Consider the following 24,084-nt stretch of genomic DNA (forward strand, 5'->3'; position numbering starts at 1 on the left):
ACACTTGTTGAAATATGAGAAAAACATCTGGAAATAGAATTTTTAATTTTTTTTGAGCAAACTCCAGCGCATCTGTTTTTTCACCAGGCACACAAAGCCTGTGCTGTGTGCCAAGGGTCAAACTAAACATCAAATAACCCCTTGCTGTTTGCGTCGGGACTAGCACTGAGACTTCCCAGCAAGGTGTGACACCTTCACCTTGCGTAACACTTTTTAATTCACAAAGGATTTTCAAATGCAGTAATATATCTTACCCTGGGAGTGCTGTAATAGCCGCACAGCCAGTGGGAAGCACAGGTTCAGAGAGCTAGAGTGACTTCTCCAAGGCCACTCAGCTAAGTACTCACAGCTTTGACCATGACCGACTGGCACCAAACCCATAAGCCTCTACCACCTCCCTTTTATTTACAGTGCCAGCCACTGTGCTCTTTGCATCTGTGCAGAAAACCAGGACTCACCTCTGTATGGTCAGTTACAAATCTTGATGTGCTTTGAGCAGTTAGGATTGCTGGGTTTACAGGCACCACCCTACATTAGCAGCTGCCTTCTTGGGAGTTAAAAGAGAGAAGAGCAAATTCTCTGTGGCCCATTGTTTGTGAGGTATTTTAGTCAGCTGCGAGTTAGTTCAGCAGAGTACCCAAGATGCAGTTATTTTGGCCCACCTATCTGGAAATTCCAGTGTAAGATCAGGCAACCTCATTTGTTTGGGCCTCTAATGAGGGCAGACAGAGAACACAAGACCTGGGTCCCATAATCCCCCTCGAAGACGTACTCCCAGTGACCTAAGGATCCCCGCTAGGCTTTTCCTCTTAAAGATCCCACCAGCTTGCCAGTATCACCATCTAAGTCTAAGCTTTTAACACATGGGCCTTTGCAGGAGCAGGGGGACTCAACATCCAAACTACAACACCAAGACACACTATATCAGGCTAAACTGTCCACTTGCATGGGAAGCGCTGGGGACTCCCTGCTACAGGATAGGAGCATGCACTTTGATTCCTCAGTAGAATGCACCCTGGCTGGCAGGTAGGTAGGGACAGATTTTGGTAACTCACCAAAGGATGAAGTTGGAACATTCTTTATGGCCCAGATTGCATCTTCTTCCTACAGGTAGCCTTCCTAGATGCCTTAACCAGAATAAATATCAATTTCCACTCTGCTTCTAAATATGCCATGTCCTTTGCTGGCACCCAACTCTCCTATTCTGAATTTAAAAACCACCTTTATAGTACAGTTTACGGAAGACCGGGACCAGGTCTTGTCCTGCTGATTGTACCCCATGCAGGCTTTGCCCTGAGCTCTGAATGGAGCAGCACCACTGCAAGCACTTAGTGGAAATGGATTTATCAAAATAAAGCTCATCAACAGTATATAAGCCTAAAAGTAAAAATGTAGTCAAAGATATAATGTAAGTATCCTCCAAGTTCAGATGGATGAGGAATCTTAGAATTCTGGTGTAGGGGTGGGATGTGTTACTTTCAACCACACACCACCTTTTTAACCACTCATTCCAACTCTGAAGCTGCTCTGAGTAGCACCAAGAAAAATGTGTTCTGACAGTGGGCATGAATAAATCCAGCTTGGGCTGGGCACACAAGAACTTTGGGAGTTTATTAGACATCTGTCATGGACATGTGAGTTGGATTTTCTTGGGCATACCTACAGATTGGACCTGGAATGTCCCCCTGCTAAGGCCCATGGGCTAAAGGATTGGTCCTTAGCCCATAGTGCTATTGGAAGGTGACAGAACCTTTAAGAGGCAGGGCCTCATGGGAGGTCTTAAGTCATTGGGGGTGTGCCCTTGGTGAAGACTGTAGGACACTGGTCCTTTTCTCTTTCTCCCTCTCCCTTTGCAGCCTAAGGTGAGCAGCTCCCTCATGTGTGCCATGATGTACGGCCTCACCATAGGCCCCAAAGCAACAAGCCCAATCAGTTAGAGACTACAACCTCCAAAACAGTGAACCAAAATGAAACTATTGTCTGTAAGTTCATTATCTCTGGTATTTGTTACAGTGACAGATTGACTAGCACAGGATTACAATTCACTGTCATCCCTCCCAAATTGTGAAGCTATGGACTGGTAGATGAGGCCATGGAAAAGGGGCTTCTGACCACATTCTGGTTATTCAAAGAAAGTCTTCAGGTTTTCAGACTGAGCGTCTTCCAGTGGTCAAGTGAATATGCAAAAAAGGTACTAAGAAAAACTTAATGACTTTCCCACCTTTCCAACCCAGCTTTTAGTCTGGCCTGAGCTATAATATCAGTGTTTTTACTGTTTAGTTATATATTTGCTCCTTTTGTTCTGCGTTTTAAAAATTTCTGTGCTCTTTTGGAGTGAGCCAAACTTCGTGCTATCCTTGTATAGCAGGGGAGATCTGTCAAGCTCTGGGAGAGATGCTAAGGCCCTCAGGAGTGCTCCTGTCTGGAGTTCTCTGCCCTCTGGACATGCACTGTGGTCCTTGCAGCAGACTAGCCTGCTTCCCTCTTACATGTGTTTTACTCCCTCCCTCTACCTCTCCTGCTTCTGTCAAGGATAAAGGACAGGTGTTCCACTACCTCTTCCAGCACCCATTTCGTAACCTGGTTCTGTTCTGACTCCAAACAGGCAGGGCTGAGGGAACGCCTGTTGCGCACGCTTAGTTACTCACTCTGTCCACCTGTTGAAGGCAGACCTTCAGACAGACCTAAGCTGGGGACACAGGGAAGTAGGGAATATACTTAGCAGTGATGATCGATCTAAAAGGCTTCCTGGAGGAGGTGGCATTTGAGTTGGCTCTTGATGAGTTGGGAGGTGGGATCCAAAGAAGGGAAGGAAGGTGACATTGAGGAGAGGGAAATAGATGGAGATAGCCCCAGGAGCAGGTAGCAAGAGAGCCTGGAACGTGGCATGTAGCAGGGAGTGGTGCAGGCTGTGGCTGGGAAGATTAGTGGGCAGCAGACTGATCCTAAGGGCCTCGATTGTTCTCCTGAGGCTTGTTGGGTGCTGGTCCTCACCTGTGTGCCACCTGTGGGAACCCCCAGCCTGGGGCATGGCAGTGCTCCAGAGTAGGCATGCAGGAGCCGAGCTCTCCCTGGCTCCACGCGTGTACTCATAAATCGGGAGTTATCTTGCACCCTGGTAAGGAGCTATTTGCATCTTGTCTTGCCCATTGTTTGTAGGTCGAGGGCAAGATGGGATAGAATTTTGGAATAATACCACAAGAGGAGAGCAGTTAAAATTGGACCAGAACTTTTCCAAATGTGCCCTAGCGAAAGATGGCAAATGGAAATGCCTGCAAGAACCAGGCTGGTCATGAAAGAGAAGGCAGCCCTGGGGGACAAGAAGATAGATCTAAATTACCAGATCTAACTTATGCCTCTAAAATTCTGGGCACCCCAGCCATCTGTGTCAATGGGCCCCATGTGGCCCAAGGCCCCCTGCTTCCTGTAATAGGCTGTGAGCTGCTGGGGTTGGGTGTGTGCCTTAATGCTTACGGTGCCACTGCTGTGATCCAACAGTGAGTTCCTTAAACTATCCTCACATTTGGGTTTTTGTAGGTGTAGACAACAGGAAGTAGGCACAGCAACACTTTTCTTTCATTAATAGAAGACAAAAAGGCCCAGAAAGTCACTCAACTTCCTCCCATCTGGGCAGACGCAGAGTAGGGGCTCAGGCCTGGTTTCTGCCCGTATCCCTGTGGCCCGCACAGCGCTGCCATTTGGCCTCAAAGTCTGTGGTTTTCCCAGAGGAGCAGAAATGAAACACATTCTGTATTCTGTCCCTCACACTTGCTCTCGCTCTTGGTTTTTCTCGTCACTCTGTTTTTCTGAAGGCCTGCGTGGCTGGCCTGCACTGGTGGGAGAAGAGGTTTTTCCCAGCAGTGGATCGATGTGCAGTATGCCAGGCTGTCTGGGCTGACAGGATTGACCTTTATGAGCTCAGGTTTTCGTCTCCCTGTTGGGAGTCTGGGAAGGTCTTGCTGTGGAACGGAGGAGGGTGAGCAGCCTGGACCTGCGAAGGGGGTGAGCTGGGGGTTGGTCCCAGGGAAGACAGGAAAGGAGTCTCTTGGAGGTGATTTCCATGCACACTGCTTTCACAGATGAGAAAACTGAGGCTTCATAGAAGTGACTTGTTCAGGGTCATTCAGAGGATTGGACAGAGCCGCAGAATGCCGAGTCTGTGTGTATGTGTACATATACATCCATCCACATGTGTATGTATATGCCATGCATATTATCACATATCCTGACTACATGTATATTATATATAATGTTATATAGTGTAATAATGCTCACATAGACACTTATTATTTAAATACAAGTGTGTGTGAAAGGCTGGCCGTGCCTTTTTGTGGTACCATAGTCCTGGCCCCTCTAGCCGGGACAGTTTTATGCAAAGTGCCCTCGGTAGCCACTGATTCGTGGCCCACCCCATATCATGCAGTTCCACAAAGCCATGGGGAGGAGCTCAGGAAATCTCACAGCCATCTTCAAATCTTTCCTTTCTCCTCCTCCTTCACAAAGACTTTCCCCTGAAGCCCAGTTTGACTCCTTCAGACTTGGAACTTGGCTGTGAAGTCACTTTGAAAGACTTTCCGTATGTTAATTACAGCTGGCCAAGGTCTGGAGCAGAGGTGGGAGCCCACCATCTGCAGACAGGGCCAGCCCCCAGTGTGCTGTGCAAATCCCCATCATCTGGCAGGTGTCGTTTTGGGTTAATTAAGAGCTACAGTAAGCCCGTTTACCTGTCACTTCTGAGAATTTTAGGAAACTTTGACTTTCTTGCCATCTCTGAGCTTTGAGCGAAGGAGAAACTGAAACATCTGATTTGGGGGATGTTCCTGTGCCTGCAGTCTCCAGCACAGCTGCTTTACTACAGCCCCCTTCTAAACTGTTTACTTTAATCAATATTTTCTAGTTAGCTAGTTGGCTTGTACAGTCAGCTCTTCCATACTTGAAAAGATAGTGCTATTTGGGAGAATCCTGCATTTATTGTAGATGCTAAGCCTCTGCCTTTCTTTCTTAATCTTTGAGGAAAGACCATCCATTCCTCCAGCTTCCTTCTGTTCAGTAGCTTGGGAGGGGCTTCAGTTTGGCAGTCAGGAGCTCCTTCCACAGTCAGGACCTGGGCATCAGTGCTAACTAACTTTGGAGCTCTGTGTACATGGGAGGATGACTTGATTTGATCCCCCCACATCTGGGTTCTCAGCTGGTCCCGAGGCTCCCCTCTTCATCACAAGAGAGCTCTCTCAAGAGTGGTGCAAATGGTCTATAACTTGGTAAGAATCTGGTTTACATGGGTATATGCATTTGTCAAAACACAGCAATAGTATGTTGAAGATTTGTGCATTTCATTATGTGTAAATTTTACATCTAAAGAAAGATTTTGTTGGTTCTTTAAACGAATAATGAGCTTTAGTTAATGATATGCTTGCCAAAGTACTTGGGGGAAAGTGTACTGATATTTGCAATTTACCTAGGACTGAAAAAATAATAAGATAAATGAAAGGCTGAAGAGACAGAGAAATGTATAACAAGCACACACAAGAAAAACTTGGTGGTGAGACAAAGTGGCAGGCACATAAGTGTTTCCTATAAAATCCTGTCAACTTTGCTGTGTTGGGGAAGGGCGTACAAGGGGTTCTGCAGCTCAGTTTTCCCTGCCACCACTGAGCAGAAGGTTCAAGTCCTCATACATACGGGTTTGTGAAGATCGCCTGAAACCATGAAGTCACTTGAACTACCCCTCAAGCTTCAGAGGCAGGGAGCTCCCTTCCTCCATTTTACAGATGAGAAAACTGAGGCACACGTGGTAAATCCATATGCCCAAGGCCACACAGTCTGTACATGGCAGGGCCTGTTCTGGGGCCTAGAGCCTCACCCCGGCTGATTCCAAAAGGCTGTTTTCAGTCTTTAACTCCAGGATAGGCAGCTCTAAGAGTGGCACTGGAGCACACCCTAGAGGTGATCCTGGGCCTGTGTCTAAAAGGGAACCAGCCCGCTGTTCTCAGTCCTAGTGACAGTAACTGAGGGATGCGGATCAGTCCCCTGTGTGCCTTGGAACCCCATATAGGCCACCTGCGGGTCCCTCTCCCTCCCCTGCCTTTGCTTAGGCAGTGCCTCTTTAGATCCCAACACTCCTTTTCCTCATTCAAATAAATACTAACAGCTGTCAGTCATTCCCTGCTCCTTGAACTCAAGGTAAGATTGATCCAAACCCTCATTTGCCACCTAGTGGCAAAATGTGATGTCCTTCCCAAGACTTTTTGCAGGTGGAGACTCACATTCCCATGCTTACTTCTGGCTCAGGTTTCTTGGCCCGTATGATCTATACTGTTCTTTGATCACATTCTTACATCCCAATCCCACTGTCCACAAAACATGGTAGCTCACCACTGCCTCTGGTTTCCGTGAGGAAAGAAAACACCAACTCCAGCCTTAGAGTATTGCCTTAGTCTGTTTTCTGTTGATATAACAAAGTGCCTGAGGCAAGGTACTTTATACAGAAGAGAAGTTCATTTTGGCTCACATTTTTGGAAGCTGGCAAGTCCAAGAGCATAGCAGTGGTATCTGGCCAGGACATCATAACATGGCAAAGGTGAAAGGGCAAATGAACATGTGTGGAAGAGAAACAAGCCAGAGGGGCAGAGCTCATTTTATAACAGCCTGGCATCCCGAGAAGAACGTTGCCCATCTAATGACCTAATCACCTGTTAAAGACCCCACCTCCCATTACAACCACAGTGACAATCAAATTTCAACATGAGTTTTGGAGGGGACGAACCATACTGACATGTGTAGCCACCTTTGTGAATGTATGGGAGATGGGCCGGGAACAGGTCAGACTCCCAGGTAGATAGCTTCAAATGGGAACTGAACATCCCACTTCTAAAATGTTCTTCCACAACCCACCCCACTATGGGGCACATGCATCTTTGATTCCCTCAATTCAATTCAATTCAGTTCAATTCAATTCAACTCAATTCCTTTTTTTTTTTTTGGTTGACTGAACCCAGGGCCTTTGAATTGAGTTATATCTCCAGCCCTTTTTATATATATTTTTATTTTGAGTCAAGGTCTTGCTAAGTTGACCAAGGTAGGATCCAACTTGTGATCTTCCTGCCTCAGCCTTCCAGAGTATTTACTGAGTTATAGGCATGCTCCACCATGCCCCACTTCTCCCATTTTCTTATGCATGACACTTAGCTCTCTCTACCCTTTCCCCTCGGCCCTGATGCTGGCTTCCTTTTGCATAGCCCAGAAATCAAGGGAAGCTTTAAAATTCTTTTTGGAGCAAGATCCTGTTTCATAGGAGCTTCTTTCCTCTTCCCTTTCTCCTTAGCTCTTTGGCTCCTTAGCATGGGAAGAAGGTAGTTTTGTTCTTTTGGTAATGTTATATCATTTACCTTGCACCAGCTCTGTGGCATAGATGTCTGTATTAGTCCATTTTCTCTTGCTATGACTGAATACCTCAGGATGTGTAATTTGTAAAGAATAAAGGTTGATTTATCTTATAGTTCTGAAGGCTAGAAGTTCAAGATTTGGCAGCTGCATTTGTAAGGCCCTTCTTATTGGAAGAGACTCTCTGCCACATCCCAACGCAGTGCAGGGAATCATGTGATGAGACAGAACATTCTAGTCCAGGCGTCTTGTCCTGTCCTTATAAATCCATAGTCCTGTCGCATTACTGTTCTACTCTTATGGCCTCATTTAACCTTAATTACCTTCCCAAGGTCCTGCCTCCAACTACCACAGTTGGATTAAATATCTACTTTCTTAAAACTTCATAATGGAGATTAAATTTCAACTTGAGTTTTGTAGGGACTGTCAGACTATAGCAGTGCTTTATCAGGCACTTATTCTAGATGAGGAGATTCTATCCAGAGAAGTTCAATCACATGCCCAAGGCCATGCAACCAGTGAGCTGAGGGCTGATTACCGAGCAAGCTGTTGGCCTGCCACAGGAACGCTCATGCCCACCCTAAGGCCACCCACCCTGCCACGCCTGCCTGCTTTTTGCTCCCACTGTAACATGTGGGACCCCCTGGCCATGCTGACTGCAGACCTGGCCTCAGAAGGCTCTGGGTCTGGTCCTGTTTCTCCTTTGGACTGCTTGCTGCTTGGGACATGAGGAAGAAGATTATGGTATAGATTTTGCTGCTGAAAGAGTTCTTAGGGGCTTAATGTGGCCAATTCCAGGCAGTGCCCAGGGCTGTCTGAGGAGGTCTCTTGTGCTGTGCACCCCCCCACCCCCAGGTGGGGTCTCACTGCCCACTGAAGGACAGTTTCCTGGGCAGGAGTGATTGATGCATAAAGAACTTGATTCCAGTTTAAAGGGTCAGCACTTTTGTGATGCCTGAAGCCTGGGTCAGTTAGTAGAAAGAGGCAGGCGCCCCTGCTGTCTTTCTCGCTGGGCAAAGTTGTTAGAAAAGGTGTTTATTGTGTGAGCTCTACTTCTGCAGGCCTTGACAAGGCCGGAGCCAAGAACTTTCATTTTCTGCCTTATGAATATTATTCCTGCTCCTGAGGACTATTTCGTACCTACGCAGGGTGCAGCTATGTCATCTTCAGGCCTGCTCTCTATCACTTGTGCTGTGGCAGCAGCCACCTGGCAGGGCCCCCACCCAAGGCTCCCCTCCTCCAGCCTCTCCGCCGGATGCTGGTGCTCCCCGGCCTGCAGCCGTGGCCGGGTCCCAGCCCCACTGGGAGACAAATCCTACCATCCTGCCCCATGCCTGCTCTGTTCTGCAGCTGCCTCTTCCAGGGCCTCACCCAAGGCCTGATCACTCACGAGTCACATGACCTGCCCTGGACTTTTGATTGTCCTGGGATGTCTGCCCAGCTCCTGCTCCCCTCCATCCCAGATGCTGCCCCTGGCCTTTTCTGGGCACAACAAACTGTACTTTTCTAGTCTGATTTTCTGAGGTTCCAGCAAAGAAGACAAGTGCCCCTCGAATGTGAGTTTAGGGATAATTTCAGGCAGAGAAACGAAGCAAAGGGCTGGAGCCCCCAACCCAAGAGACCGAGGGTTAGGCGAGGGGACCAGAGCACCTGGGAGGAGCCCAGGAGGGGCAGCCCCATGGCTTCCGAGTGGAATCAGGGTCAGGAGACAGGGGCCTTTACAAATGGGGAAGCAGAGGCCCAAGTCAGGAAAGCAGTGCCGTGTAGGCAGGAAAGTCCTGATCTGGAAGACAGGATCCTGGCTTTGGAGTCATCCCCTGACCAGGGCAAGTCCCCTCTCCCTCTCCAGCCTCCATTTGCTCACATATAAAATGCACATGATTCTACCTACCTTGTGAGCTTTGTAGGATCAGCAGGGGGGTTAATTGAGATTCTGAATGCCAAGGAGGGCATGGCAGCTGGCACAGGACCATTGCCATCCTCACGGCATTCACCGAGCGGGCACTCTGTATCGGTGTGTGTGAGCTCACAACAACTACATGGTCTTTGCAACAATCTAGTAAATCGAGAAGGAAGCTAAGGCACAGAGAGGTTTAGTGATCTTTTGAGGGTCACAGAACTGGGAAGAGGCAGGCTTAGGATTTGAACCCATGCATTCTGGCTCCAGACCTCTTGCTCCCAACCTTCGTGCCAAACTGACTGAAGCTCATGGGGTCCAGTAGAGGCGTGTGGGCTTGAACCGAGGCAGTCTGCTGCTTCCCAGCCAGCTTTGTGGCCTGATAAGGCCAGCTGTATAGACAATGCTTGGCGACTGAGGACCTGGCCTCCCCATCTTTCATGTGGTAAGGACTCCCAACACTCAAACAGCTTCATATGTGGCATTTAAAATAACAAGCACCATCCCAGGGTCCCCCACAGGTAGTTGGGCTAGTACCTAGGTTTGACCTCATGCCCTGGAGAAGGTCAGGCTCCTCTTACCCAGAGTGCATAAGTTACATAGGGTATCTCAGAGACAGGGACCCTGGGTTGAAGGTGCCCACTACATCACAATTCTTAGGACACCAGGCAGGGGCTGAGCTCCTTATGGATTCATTTCCTCTACAGAGAGACAGGGCGATGTATGAGCATCGGAGTCAGAGGAATTGGCTTAAATATTGGCACATAGCAGCTACTCCTTTAGTTCCTAGCTATGGGCGCTAATAATGGAAGTAGTGGGAGCCATGATCTGAGGTAGGGAGATCTGTTCTGGTAGAGCGTCCCTGGTTGACTTAGAAGTTCCCTTCATTCATTCATTCATTCATTCAACAAATAGTCACCCATCCCCGCTGGATGCCAAGCCTTGTGTTGGAAGTTGGGATAGAGACATGAACAGAGAAAATTTTCTGCCTCCAAGGAGTTTATGGCCTGGTGGAAAAGGCAGATAATTAATAAGATGAGCATGATTAATAAGACAGGTTGGAGTATGATACAGTCTATGTAGAAAAATAAAGCAGGAAAGAGGGATGGGTAGTCAGGGAAGGCCTCCCAGGGATGGGCCTCACCTGAATGAAGCTTAGAAGGAAATGAAGAGAGAACCATGAGGACAGGTGAGTCATGGGGGACCCAGAGAACCACTAGTGATCTACTGAACACTACCCGTCTGCTGGGGACATGGCATTAAGCTGGGGACAAGATGAGACATACATACAGGGAGGACCCGCAGGGCCAGAAACGCCCATGCCACAGGGACTCCCCTTTAGGGCAGGGAAAATCCCTTGCTGGGGATGACGCTGGAGACTGAATCTGCTTGAGGAAGGGCATGAAAGGGGGCCCCAAACAAGGAGGTATCTGCGGGCCTCCATGCTCAGCGCTCTAGGCCAGCTAAGTGAGGGTGGGTGGAAGAGGGTGGAGATAGGGACTTAGGCACATTCTCTAAAGGGGTTGGGAGTTGTTTATGGCTCTGTGTGGGCCTCCAGTGGCCAGTGCCAATTTGGGGATGGATAACAAGCACACATCTACTTCAAGCCAAGTGCACCTGAGACTGTACTTAGGGTGCTGGAGATCAGGGAGGTGATCTTGGTGCAAGAGGTGGCCTGGGAGCTGAGCCTGGGCACAGAAGCCGTGCTACTCAAGAGACAGTCTTTGAGTTGGTTACCTAATGCCCTGGTCCAGCATGACACTGTCAGGAAGTATCTCCGATGGGGCGCTCCACGGGCCCCGGATCCCAGAGGGAGGGTGACTGCCTCTGCTTCCCCTACCTTGTCCTGGAGCAGGAGGAGGAGGAGCGGGAGGCGTCTGGGCACTGATGGATACGCAGAAGCTGGGCTGCTGCAGCCCAGCACTGTCACCATGCTCTCCCTCCCTCCACCAGAGCCTGACACCCTGACCACTGAGGCATAAAAAACAGAGAATTGGAAGGCTCAGCCTGTCAGGCTGGGAGTGGCCCCCAGAGAGGCCCACGGAGGCGCGAGTGCGTGCTTGCGTGTGTGTGTGTGTGTGTGTGTGAGTGTGAGTGTGTGTGTGTGTGTGTGTGTGTGTGTGTGTACACGCTCTTCCTGTGGTTGCCTGTGGAGGTTGGGGGAGGTCAGTTGGGCCCAGTGGATCGGGGCAGCTGTCCCCCCAGCACTGCCTCGTTCAGGGCCCCATGGGGTGCACATTTAGGTTTAGGCGGCAGGGGAGTGAGCATTGTTCTCGCTCCTGAGTTCTGGCTGGCCCTTGGCGTTTATCAGCACCTTTGGTGGAACATGGAGTTATGCTTTGGCTGCACGTGGTCTCATGGGGCTGTGTAACTCCTGTCATCTCCAGCAGGGCAAGCCCACATGCTCTGTACCTAGCAGCTAAAGCAAACTGCTCCGCAGTTGACTCTTCATGTCCTGCTCCACGGCCATTGCTGGATACACCCCTCTGCCAGGCGCCAGGGTACCCAGTGAGAGTCAGGGGCCAAGCCTCCCCGCTGGGGGCCCCCAGCCATTAGAGGAGACAGGCAGGCCCTGGCTGCTACAAGAGCAAGGCAGCAAGAGTGTGGGAGGTAGAATTTGAGGCTCCCTCCCTTTGACCTGGCCAGCAGTAAAGAGGCTCTTCCTTCCCCTGTCCTTTGGACTGTCCCTTCATGTCCGCAGTGTGCCAGTGGCCGCTGCATCCTCAAGGTGAGGGCCTAGGTTTTTGTCTCATCTCCCTGACTAGACTGAAGCCCCAGAAGTCACCCCTGGATTCACAGTGAAGATGGTCAGACTAAAGCTGAGGTCATGTTGTGGGGAGTAGAACTGAACCCACGCTAAGATCTACCAGTCTGTGGCTTTGGACTTGGGCAGGTGTACCAGGGCCATTGTGTGAGAGCCTGGACATCAGTCTCCTCACCTGTAAAGTGAGCTAGTATCCCCAGGAACACCTGGCACGTGGTGGTTCCATGGTGCCCACATGAGAGGCTGGCTTTCACTCCCCTTGATACAAAGGCTTTATAGAAAGACATGCACAATGCCAATGACAGCTGCTCACTTGGTAGGGATGTGCCCGTGACATGGCCTTCATTGGTTGTAAAAAGAACTTCCAGCTTAGGAGGGAGGCAAACGCCATCAGCACCCAGGCTGGATGGGACACGGGTCTTTTCTGAACTTGACCTAACATTTGGCCTCTGTTTCTCTCTGTCATCTGCAGGGAGTGAGTTCTCTGGGAGTCCCTACAGCCACCCTCAGTATTCCTCATACAATGACTCCTGGAGGTTCCCCAACCCGGGGCTGCTTGGTGAGTACTGGCAGAGGCCTGCGGGTTCCTAGGCTGTGGGCAACCTCATCGGGGCCTTCTCCCTGGGTCCTCAACAACCAGAAGTCCAGGCACTGAAGTGGGGTGGGTACGGGGTAGCCATGGGGCTCTGTGGGCCATAACCACTCCAGCCCCCTTGTGAACCTCATCTCTCTCTCCCAGATATTCTGGCGGATCAGGGAAAATACCATAGAAGAGTAAAAGGGGAAAAAAACGTATTGAGGAAGAAAAAGGAAGGTAGATAGTGTCTCTGTGAATAACATATTCCCTCAGAACCATGAAGTATGGTGAGGATACTCTAAATAGAGGCATTAAAGGCACCGACATGGATTAATCAGTGGGGCCTGCCTGGAGAGGTGTCTTGCTAAGGACTCTGAGGCCCAGTGTTTGATTAGTGATGTCTGCCATGGATGCCACCAGTGCCAGCTCCACACTACCCTGTGGCTGAAGGCCTGCCAAGGCATGCCATGCAGGGCTCAGCTGGTGCCCAGCCTCTACCCAAGCCTCAAATTGACAGATTGTCTATAGCTGGTGCCAGCCTGATCTGTGAACATAATTAATGTGTTTTTACCCCCTAAAGAACAAGCAGGACTAATTGGACCTTCAAAAGTCCAAGAAGAGCTTTTTGTTTTTTCACATAAAATGACATGAAATGAGCTGGTGAATGCTGGCTGGAGCTAAAGGACCTTAAGGCAGAGACCCTGAGTTATAGATGTTACTTAACATCCGGGGCATGGAGCCACCCAGTGAGCCTGCAGGCAGCAACACTGGTCCCTCTCCAAAATCAGCTAAGAATTTTCTACTTGGAGCAGTGAAAGGCCAGACAAGGAAGGATCCTCTGAGAACACTCTGGTTTGTCTGTCCAGCTTAACAAGGCCTCCTTAAGTGAGAACCTGTTAATTCCCTGGATCTTTAATTACTTTAGGACTGAGAAACATGATCTTCATCAGAAAAATAGTAATCTGATATCTGCAAACTCAAGTTGCCAAGCCATAGGTCTGTGAAGGAGGTTCTCAAGTCTCAGCCTTGACCCCTTCCCAAGCCTCATTTGGTGATAAGGACATTCACATGGTATGGACTACCTCTCTCCTGATACCACCATTCCATACACTTGAGGCCACGGGCTGCCCAGAGAATTTTGGTGTGTCGTACATAGCAGTGAGTGAAATAAGGAACACTGCTAGTTAGTGCTCCAGGTCCCTGTGCAAGGGAGTTTTCCAGCCTTCTGGAAGACTACTATGCTCTTACTATCTTTAGTTTCCCGGGGGCTTGCATCTGTGGGTTGATCTCTTCTCAGACTTCTTTTTTGGTTGGGTCAAAATCATTTCAATCTCAGTGTTGAACCAGGATCTACACCTACCTGATGTTTTTACTTGAGTGGATGCTGAGTTGATTCAGCTGCCCAAGTCTATAACCCGGGGAATCCTAGTCAGGCCGTCCATCTGGGCCTTCGTTGACTCAGGTGTAAAACAGGGGTAGTCAGTGTGGCAGCCTTTTAAGCAGGTGTGAATGTCATGGTCTTGGGGTGCACGCCCTGAATCTGCAGTGATCCCCCTTGCTTGGTTCATCAGACCAGGGCCTTGCAAATAGGTCCAAGCCCATTGCATTGGTGCCTTTGCCATGGTGTCTTCGAGGGTTTGGCTGAGCAAGTATCAAGGAGATTCCATCCAGGGAGCCCAAAGCTGATGATGTCTGCCATGTGGGGAGGGGTACATGTATGGCACCTGCCCTGGCTCCATGATGCTCCTGCTGACTCAGCTGGGCTGTGGGCACAGGGAGTACACACACACACACACACACACACACACACACACACACGTGCACACACGCTCACACACTGGCACTTAGCCTGGCAATGCTGTTCACACCTCACTGGCTGACCAGCAGTCCCATCGAATGAAAGCGAAGGACGTGTTTCATATGGGTTTCACAGGAGACCTTCTCTCCTCACCTGTGTCCACCTGGGGCAGCTGTGACTCAGCATCTTGTGCTGTTTTGTTCCCCCTGTCTCGGGGGTTGCGCAGGAGAGACAGGCGAGGCAGGCAGGGCTGCGGGGGAGCGGTGGTCAATTAGGATTAGAATGGTAGTGCCGGTGGCCACAGCCTCCTCCACCATGTAAGGGGATTAGAGAAGGAACCATCCCAGAATGACTGTGTCAAGAAGGAAATTGATGATAATGTGAATTAGAGAGGAAAAATGATAGAACAAAAGACACGTTTATTCGAGATGGAAGTCTAATGGTACCAGAAAGACAGATTGCTTTATGAGGCGATGTTTTCATTTTTCATGGTAAATGCAAACTCTCAACCGAGGCCCAGCTCTGGCAGGAGTGAGCCAGAGCTGATGCAGGAGGTGGCTGGGTGAGGGGCTTGGAGTGCAGCCAGGGGTGCTTGGTGAGCCTTCCCATCACTGCCTGCCCCCATGGACCTTTTGCAAGACAGCCTCTGTGGTCTTCCTGCCCTGCTGCCATGCCCTGGCCTGTGGGGTGGCCCCTCACTATGCCCCTACCCCCTGGGCCGTCCTGAGGCAGGACACAGGGCTTGGTACAGCTACTCTGTGAGCATCTGTCCTGGCACCGTGCATCTCACAGAAGAAGGCAGAGGGATGCAGACAGCTCACTGTCTCTGAGGTGGAGCTCCAACCAGGGAGGTGACAAGGCAGACAGCAGGAAACTCGGTCTCTGGGAATTCTTATGCAAGAGATTGGTGTCCATGCCTTTCAGAATGACTTCACCATTGTCACTGCCTGAGGCCACATTGCCGGGCTGGTGGAGAGGAGAGTCTGCTAAGGGGGGCTGAGTTTAGAGAGGAGGCAGCACATGCTAAAGTATCTCCCAAACCTACCCCGCATGATTACATACTAGCTGTACCGCTTTGGGAAAATTATTTCACTGCTTTGCCTCATTGTTCTCATCTCTAAAATGGGGACCATAATAAGATTATGGTGAAAATTTAGAAGAGTTGATGGCTATGAAGTTTTAGAAAAGTGACCATTCCCACAGCATTTCCACGTCCTTATTTCATGGTTCCCTCTCAGTGGCCCCACTATGACCCCCTGCTACAGGTGAGAACTGAGGCTCAAGGGAGGGAAGTCGTATGTATGAAGTCACAGCCACAAAGTGGTGGAGCCAGACTGGCAAATTCCAGGTCTCAACTCCCTGTTATGGGACGTAGGAGAACACCTAGGATTGGTGAGGTTTGGATGAGATTTCAGAATAAACAGGAGCCCTTCACCTAGGAATTAAGAGGCTTGCTAATTCCACCCCAGCAGACACGTGGTCCACCGTGAGCTGACAGGCCCCAGCTGCCCCAGCTTAAGTACCCACATCCCCCAGGCTAGCTGTGCCTTGTGCTACATTGTGGTAGAGGCTGGAGCTTGCAGCAGACACCCAGCATCCTGGGCCAGGCGCTGCCACTGAGAGGCTGTGTGGCTTTGAACCTTAAGTAATGGCTCCAAGCTCTGTGGTTCTGAGAATCTCCCTGTTCCCCGGGTCCCCTAGTGCCCCTCATCTCAGAGGAGGAATTTTAGCACAGAGAGGGGCTTTAGGGGGGACACATGCGGAGAGTGTCAAACAAAGCAGCCCAGAGGCAGTGAGAGGAACCCAGCAAGCTGTGGGACCCTCCTACCACTCTGTCCCCAGGTCGTAAGAAGAGGCCGGCACCTGCCCTTCTCTCTTATACACACACACCTCAGGCCGCCTGTGTCCAAGCTCAGCCCAACCCCACTTCCTTCAGGAAGCTGGCTTGCCAGAACAGGCTGTGTCCCCAAGAGCTATTTCTCAGAGTTCAGCTCCCTTCCCTGGCCCTGAAGTCAGCCTTCACCAGGCCGGGCCAGTGGTTGCCTGTGATTGCCCACCTGTGCACCCAACAGGGTCAGGAAATGAGCAATGAGTAAATTACTGAATGAATGAATGAATGGCCAAGGTGACCCAAAGGGTTCTTGACTGTTTTTTGCTTGCTCAGTATGGTGGTTCATTCCCATCAAAACCCCATGTGAGCAGGGCCAGGCTCCAGGCTGTGCATGGGGATGGACACCAAGGAGAGCAGAACGCCGCCCCGCCTTTCCCGTCTCTGTCCGGGGATGGGGTGTGCAGAAAGAATGGGTGGTAGTGCATGGCCCAGCCCGTCGGGGGTGCAAGGTCAGGGCAGGAGCTTCCCAAAGGAAGGGAATGGGACCTTGAGGCTCGAAGGAGGCATAGAAGATGAACACACAGGAACAGGGTGATGGGAGCACAGGCAGCTATTCCGGGCAGGAGGCTAAGTAGGAAAAGGCAGAGAGGCCCAAGAGTCTGATCAGTTGACTCTTCCTTCCGCCTTGGTTTAAGTGAGATGATGCCTATAGGGGACATAATGTCGGGTTTAGAGGATATGCTGAGCCAGCAGCAGTTGCTGTTAGCATTATGGTATGTTTGAGATTACTGCAGAGTTCAGTTTCCCTTGAGCAGTGTATGTAAGCATGGCTGGAAGGGGTGGTGGTTGTGGGAGGTGAGTCAGAAGAGGCTGATTAGGGCTAAACCACAAAGCACCTGCACGCCGCACAAACATCTGAATGCTCTTGACCTTCTAGGTCAAGGGCCAGCACATTTTTTAAAGGAGGGACCATAAATAGTTGAGGATTTGTGAGGTACAGGGTCTCTGTTGCAAATAGTCAGCCCTGCCATGGTTGCAGGAAAGCAGTCGCAGCCAGTAGACCAAGGGATGAGCAAGGCTGTGTTCCCGCAGAACATCGCAGGCAGCTGGCAGGACTGGCCCAAGGGCTCCAGTCTGCTGAGCCGGCTGTAGGTAGCGATGAGCCCTGAAATCTTGAGGGCAGGTAGCAGCCTTGATTGGGTTTGCAGTTTGGAGAACAGATCAGGATAGCGATCTTGGTGAAAGGGGACAGGGGCTGAGCTCTGTGAGAGGTCAGAAGGGACAGAGACAGGGAGGTGGGTGGATAGGGAATCCCAGGTCCAACCTCAGTGCCTTCTCTTGTCTCTTCCAGGCTCCCCCTACTATTACAGTGCTGCTGCCCGAGGAGCTGCCCCACCTGCAGCTGCCACTGCCTATGACCGTCACTGACCCTCGGAGCCAGGCAGGCGCCAAGCACTTATGATACATATCATTAAGGGAGAGAACCTCCCCAGCACCCCAAGACAGCCGTAGGGGTGTCCAGCAAGACCATCCCCCAGCAACTCCTCCACTCACCCGAAACTCCTTCCTTCCCCTTTTCCTGCCAGGGATTCAGGTTCTCTGGTAGGGCTACTGACTTACGGAACCTTGTCCATTTCAAGAGTCAGTCGATGAGCTTCTCCCGGTGGTGACAGGGTTTCTGGAAACCAGCAGAATGTGCTGCAGACCACTTCAGCCCAGCACAGCTGCCAGTCCCCCACTGCCTGGCTACCTGTGCGCCCTGGCTGCTGCAGCCTGGGGAGGATAGCCAGCTTTTGTTACTTCAGCAGCACCCCTGTAAATACCTTCCTGCTTGTCTGTGGGCCTGAAAAGCTGACTTAGCAGACTGTCAGCCCCACAATGCATCTTACACTCACTAGTGCATCACAGGACACCTTTGGCCTGTGCGCAGAATGTCCCCTCCACCCTGCGTGCCCCGTCATGGGAGCTCGAAGCTGTCCTTGAGACTGAGGGTGGGGCCCCAGCCTCCTACTCACCCCTACTGCTCTAATGTCTTGACCTGGAGTCTCACTGGACAGATTGTGCTGTGAGCCACCCCTGAGATTCCTCCAGGAAGAAAACACTTTGGAGAGATGCCCTGGCTTCTTGTCTCCATTTCCTTGGGGCCACTGAAGTGTGAGCAGCTCCTTTCCAGATCAAAGGACTCAAAAGAGAACTGTCTGGGAGATTCTTCAGCTGCTGTTCTACAGTAAGAGATCATCCAAGTGTTGATTGCATCGTGGACTTTGAATGTCACGGCTGGATAGGATCAGAAGATCATCTGATCCAAGCCAGGGAGGGGCCTGAGGCTCTCCTGACCCCCTCCGCCCCTGGAACCGCTGAGCTGAACTGGAATGTTTTCTGAGGCATGTCCAGGTTCATATCATTTTGGAAACCCACCATGGACACTTCACCCACCCTCCAGGACCCCAGCAAGTGGATTCTGAGCAAATTTGTCCCAGTGATATAGACAGTGATTAGCAAAATGGACCTTCCCCTGCACCAGGGACCACAGCATCCTACAACGGTCAGCTAGAACCTGAGTTTCCACTTGGGGTAGCCCTCTGCGTCCTCACCGAGGTGGGCCTGTCCCTGGGCACAGAGGTGCTGGGGTTGAAAACACTTGCTTAACTTCACACAGTGCAGACCTTCCCGTTGATACAGGGGCTGGGATGGTCAGGGCTATGGCCAAGGACCACAGGAGCTCAGAGAGGGAACGTGGGGGAGCTCAGTGCGGGCTAGGCTAGTCTGAGGAATTCAGCGGGGAAGACTGGAGAGACAGCAGAAGGCTTCCTAGGGGAGGGGCAGGACAAACAGGAACACGTGTGTGACTTGGGAGTGGTTTTGAGATGGGAGTACCGGGTGCCACCCTCGTTGCACCTGGGGCTTCAGTCCCTTGCATGGTCTCTCTTGCCAACTCAGAACAACCAGATGGAGCCCCCATCCAAGCCTGGGCTAAGTTACAGCAATGACAGCAGGCTCAGTCATCTCATGTGACAGTGTCCTTGCCATTCTTGTCCTGGCTGTAGCTCTGCCGTACTATAGGATCTCAGGCAAGACCTTTAAGTCTGAGCCTCGGCTGCTTTGGTACAGCAGGTTTACCAGACAGTTTTCTCCTCTTCTTCCCAGAGAGGTGGGATATTAATCTGGAGAAGGCTTTCCACTTCTGAACAAGCATTTGGGAGCAGGCATCTGAGTCCTGCTAATGTTTGGCTCCAGGGGGAAATAAGAATACCTTGAGAGGTGGATATCAGAAGCACCTTGGGCAAAGGCCTCCCCTAGAGGAAACTGAGGCCCAGCTTGGGGAAAACCAGGTCTATGCCGGGGAAAAACAAGCCTCCTCTGGTCATCTCCAAGTGTTTTTGGTCCTCAGCATCCCCACAGGGTACCGGGGCAGAAGAGGATACCGAGGCTCAGCAAAGCGGTGTCTCCAAGCAGTGACTGACAGAGATAGAGCTGATAGAAACTGACAGAGATAGGGACTCGGGCCCCTGCCTTCTAACATACGATGGCCATCATCACCTGCATCTATATATCTCCTACTCATGGTAGAGAGGTTGACAGTGAGGGCAGTGGGAGGGGGTTCTGGGCCCAGTTTTCCGGCCTGAGTGCCTGGGCCTGTGAGAACTTGGCATGTAGTCCCAGTCACCCAGAGAAGAGGTGGGGCTGATGAGGGTATGGCGTGCATGCCACTCCTCTGGAATCTGCTAGGCAAAGAGGGAAGGTGGCTGGTGCCAGAGCCCAGCCATGGGTGCTGAGATGAGCTGGCTCCAGCCCCACCTGCTGGGCCAGGTAGGAGAAGGATGTTCCTTGGCTCCTACCTTCCTCTCTCTCCCAGGAAGTGGGGGGACTGGTGATCCCCAGCACAGGCTCTTGGGCCTCTGTTCCCTGCCACCCCTCTGCGAATGAGATGTACCACATCTTTGGACCCTGGCTTATCCTTGTGCATTTAGGCTTTGGGAGGAAGTCAGCCTCCCTCGAGCCAGGTGCCTAAGGCACACACCATCCTTCCTCAGCAATCCCACCCCACACTGGCCTCTCCCCATCCTACCCTGATTTCACCCCATAATGAGCTCCCTCCGTGCTTTTTCTCTCTCGCTTGAGGCCTTGCTTGTCCTCGATGGGATTTGTATTTATTAGAAACTATGTGAAGCACAGGATTACACAGATGTACATGGATGTTCTCACACATGCACACCTGCTCTCAGAGATGCCTGGGACTTGATGAGGAGAGTTCCAAAGGGCACAAGCTGTTGAGTAGATGCCAGAGAATTCTGAATGGAAAGCCTGAGCCTGGGACTTCACCAGCATCATGGGAGGCATGGGGGCATTCCTCCACTGGCCTTCAGCCCTATGTTCCAGCTCTGACTTTTTGAAAAAGGATATTTTCATACCATTTGTCTAGTTCCAATATGGAAAAATTTGAAGACATATCAAACCCACCTTCCCTTTCCCAAGGCACCCTGGTTAGGGTTAGCGCTTTCATAACTGACATTGGATAGTGCTTTGGAATCCTCCACCAACTTGTGGGGCAAAGATCCTAATGCTCGTTTTACAGGCGAGGAAATTTGAGGTCCACCAGTTACAACAGAGATGCAATGAATTCGAAGATCTCCAGGCTCATTGTGCCCCACCCTTACCCAAGGCCTGTGATCCTGTCATGAGAGTCTATGGCTCGGAGGCACCCATCCCTCAATCCTCCAGGAATCACCAGACCCACAATGAAAAAAGAAAGAACAGGGCCCAGAGGCTGGCTTGATGGTAGGGACTAAGGGTTGGTGGCCTGCTGGTCCAGCTTGATTCTTATTAACACTGAGACCTGCAGTCTTCGCTCAAATTCCCACCAACACCTGAAACTTGCATCCATACTCTCCTCCTGCATCCTGGAGCTCAGAGGGGTCAGAGCCTGTCCAAACGTACACCATGACCCCTGGCAGGACCCAGATGTGGCCTGGCTCTGGCTCCCAGAGGGCAGAGTGCCTGTATCATGAGCTGTCCCCATACTCCTCTTTTCTCTGCCCTTTCCACTTTGAAACAGACTGTGACAGTGTACAGGAATGCCTGAGTGAGGTCCTCAGGATATCCATGGGCCCAGAAAAGAGAGTTCACAACCTCATGAGCTCTGACCGAACTGCTTCCCATCCAGGCAGCTTGCCCCTGGGCAGAGCATGAGGCAGCCTGGTATTGTGGGGCCTGAGAACCCAGAAGTGGATTTACAACTTTTAAAACAATGTCAGCTAAAAACAAATATGTCTATTGGCCACACCTGACCTGCTGGCCATCAGTTTATGACACCACCAACCATCACTGTGGAATGTCTCCTTCCTCACCTCCTTGTCCTTTGTTGCACATTTGGAGGAGATGCGAGCCTAGAAGGGTGAGTGATGCTTCTGATTGTCCACGAAGTCAGTCCAGAAACAGGCAAAAACAGGCCCTGCTCCTCTCCCAGGTCTCCTCCTGGGCTCCTGCAACTTGTTTGGGCCTTAAGGGAGCTGAGGGTAGAACAGCAGAGATGGTGGGCTGTGGGTAACTGTTGGCTCTTAAGGGAAGTAAGTGCTGCTGCAGCCCGTTTCCTAAAGCCCCAGATGTGGCCTCAGGGCACTGAGGGTGGAGATTCCTGTATAAGGAGACACACTGCAGAGTGACTGGCTTGCCTTTGGCAGCCTTGATTCCAGCCTCCTGCTTGTGGATGACATTTCAGCTAGAATTGAGCTCCAAGCTCTGGAGCAAATCTTAAAAACAAACCAAGCACTCTAGACATATACTTGGAAGCAAGCTCTATCTGAGATGCAGCATCACAGCAAGGTAGAGAAAACCCATACCTGGGCTAAGCCACGCCTGGGCTAGAGTGAGTCAACCTCCCAGGATGCTGGGTTAGATCAGCTCCACAGCACCCCTGCCGCGGTGCTGGCTCCGAGGCCCGGGCCTTGTCACCTCTCTGGAGTCTGCCTCTGATGGTTTCCAGGCACACACACTGGTGCTCCTGGTGAATTTATTCCTTTAGTTCTTTGGCCTTGGAGAAGTCCAAGACAAGTGCATTTCTTAAAAGGTAACAAAATACATGATTGGAAAGTTGGACAGTCAGGCCATGACTCCTAGCCTGCAGGCTGCCCCACCTCCTGGCAGCCCCTTCGGCCCCTTGTCCCCTGTTGTCCCCAGACCTCAGGATTCCCTCTTGCATATTCATGGGGGAGCCACAGCGTTGATCTACACTTCCCTGCTGTCAGATCCAGCTGCACCTCAAGTGGCAACCAGGTCCCCAGGGGCTGGCTTCAGAGGACACAGTGAGTTCCCTGCGCATGTGTGTCTGATGAGGCTGCAGCTTCTCTGAGGTGGGCTGCTGTCTGGGAACGAGCAGATACCAGTCTTTCTTTTCATTCTCTGGTATTTCCTTGGCGCTTGGGCCCTATTCCCGATGCCTCAGGATTGAAGGGGACCTGAGAATCATGTTACTGCTGTTGGAGAGTTTCGCTCCAGGGAGTCCTGTTTAGCTCATCTCCAAATGGGAGGTAAACATAGCCCCCTGCATTAAATCTAGACATTCGTATTCCTCCTGAGCAGTACCAGGAGAAAGCACACCTGCCTTTCTCTGCCCAGATTCCCAAGTGGAGCCGGGCTCAAGCAATGCCCTTGGCCTGTGGCAGGAGAGACAGCCGGTGGCTCTAAGCATGGTACGGGGGGAAACAGGTGAAACAAAGGGGAAGGGGACTTGGCAGTTCTGTATCCCCTTCCCGGACTTTGAGCCTGGTTGGGGGCCACACTGTACCCTCACCTGGTTCTACTGACCCTGAGGCTGGGGCCACTGAGCCTCCCTTGTCCCCCAAATCACTATGCCTGTGGCCATGTCCCTCCTCTTCTCCGTAAGCGCCATTAAGAACAAGTGATTTTGGATGATGGATTTTTGATTTACAAATGGTGCATTTCCCTTGGAGTGGAACAGAAAGGAAACCATTTAATGGCTCCCTTATTTTCAAGCATGAATACATTTTAATGAAACTACTTTACTGTATTTGAGGAAATAGAGTCGAACATTCCAACCAATCAATAGAGAATTAATTGCTATAAAGCTAAAAAGAAAATAAATAAATCTCAAGTCTATCTTAAACACCCTGCAAAGCTCAGAGCCTCAGAATCTGGCCTTCCCCTTCACAAAGTGTGCACACGAGTGTGTGCACAAGGCACACACACATCTACACCTCAGAATTACTTGAAACTCAGAAAAAGTGCTGAGTCTCCTCATGCCAATTCTTGCCTGCTGTCCTTACCTTTGGTCACAGAAAGCAAGCAGACCTGGCAGCAGACTCTCCTGGGGCTCAGGAAGAGGCAGACCTGGGCCCTGGCCCTAAGCCACCAGCACAGTGTGGGGTGGTGGGCAGTGACGGCCTAGCTTTGGTGGGGCCCCACTTCTCCAGCCCAGCCACTGGGCCTCCCATGTTGGGCTGAGGTTGGAATTCTGAGTCTGATTTGGCCCTGATGCCTGCTGGAAGATGCTGCCCTGGTTTTTCACCCTTTAGTGGCCTTTGGACATTGAGTATTTGTAGAAGTGCAGATTGTATTGCAAATGGAACTCTCTGCTAGGAAAACACATGGATTTTGCTTTTCATTCTTTGAGACAGTTGATTTTGTCTTAGGAACTGAATTTCCAGCATCAAAGAAATACATATCTACTGTATCCGCCAAAGTTTGTGATGCCTGCATAGACGCTTACTTGTAAAAAAAAAAAAAAAAAAGTACAAAAACTAACAAAAAAAAAAATCACAATTGAATTGCCTTTGAAAGTGGGAGATGATCTGTCTCCAACAGATTGAAAAAAAATGCT

General features: G+C 50.7%; 1 protein-coding gene across 3 annotated transcripts in view; it reads left to right on the top strand.

Moving 5' to 3' along the window:
• Pax5 (paired box 5) overlaps positions 1 to 23,995 on the top strand; it is a 181,642-nt gene extending 157,647 nt beyond the window's left edge. For all 3 annotated transcript variants that reach the window (XM_005382889.1, XM_005382897.2, XM_005382890.2), the window contains 2 exons: positions 12,514 to 12,600; positions 17,599 to 23,995. In XM_005382889.1, the coding sequence (XP_005382946.1) occupies positions 12,514 to 12,600; positions 17,599 to 17,675 (164 nt within the window). In that variant the 3' untranslated portion in view covers positions 17,676 to 23,995. The remainder of the gene's footprint in view (positions 1 to 12,513; positions 12,601 to 17,598) is intronic.
• The last annotated feature ends 89 nt before the right edge of the window (positions 23,996 to 24,084 follow it).

Source organism: Chinchilla lanigera, unplaced genomic scaffold, assembly GCF_000276665.1.
Source record: "Chinchilla lanigera isolate Chin_1 unplaced genomic scaffold, ChiLan1.0 scaffold00018, whole genome shotgun sequence".
NCBI lineage: Eukaryota > Metazoa > Chordata > Mammalia > Rodentia > Chinchillidae > Chinchilla > Chinchilla lanigera.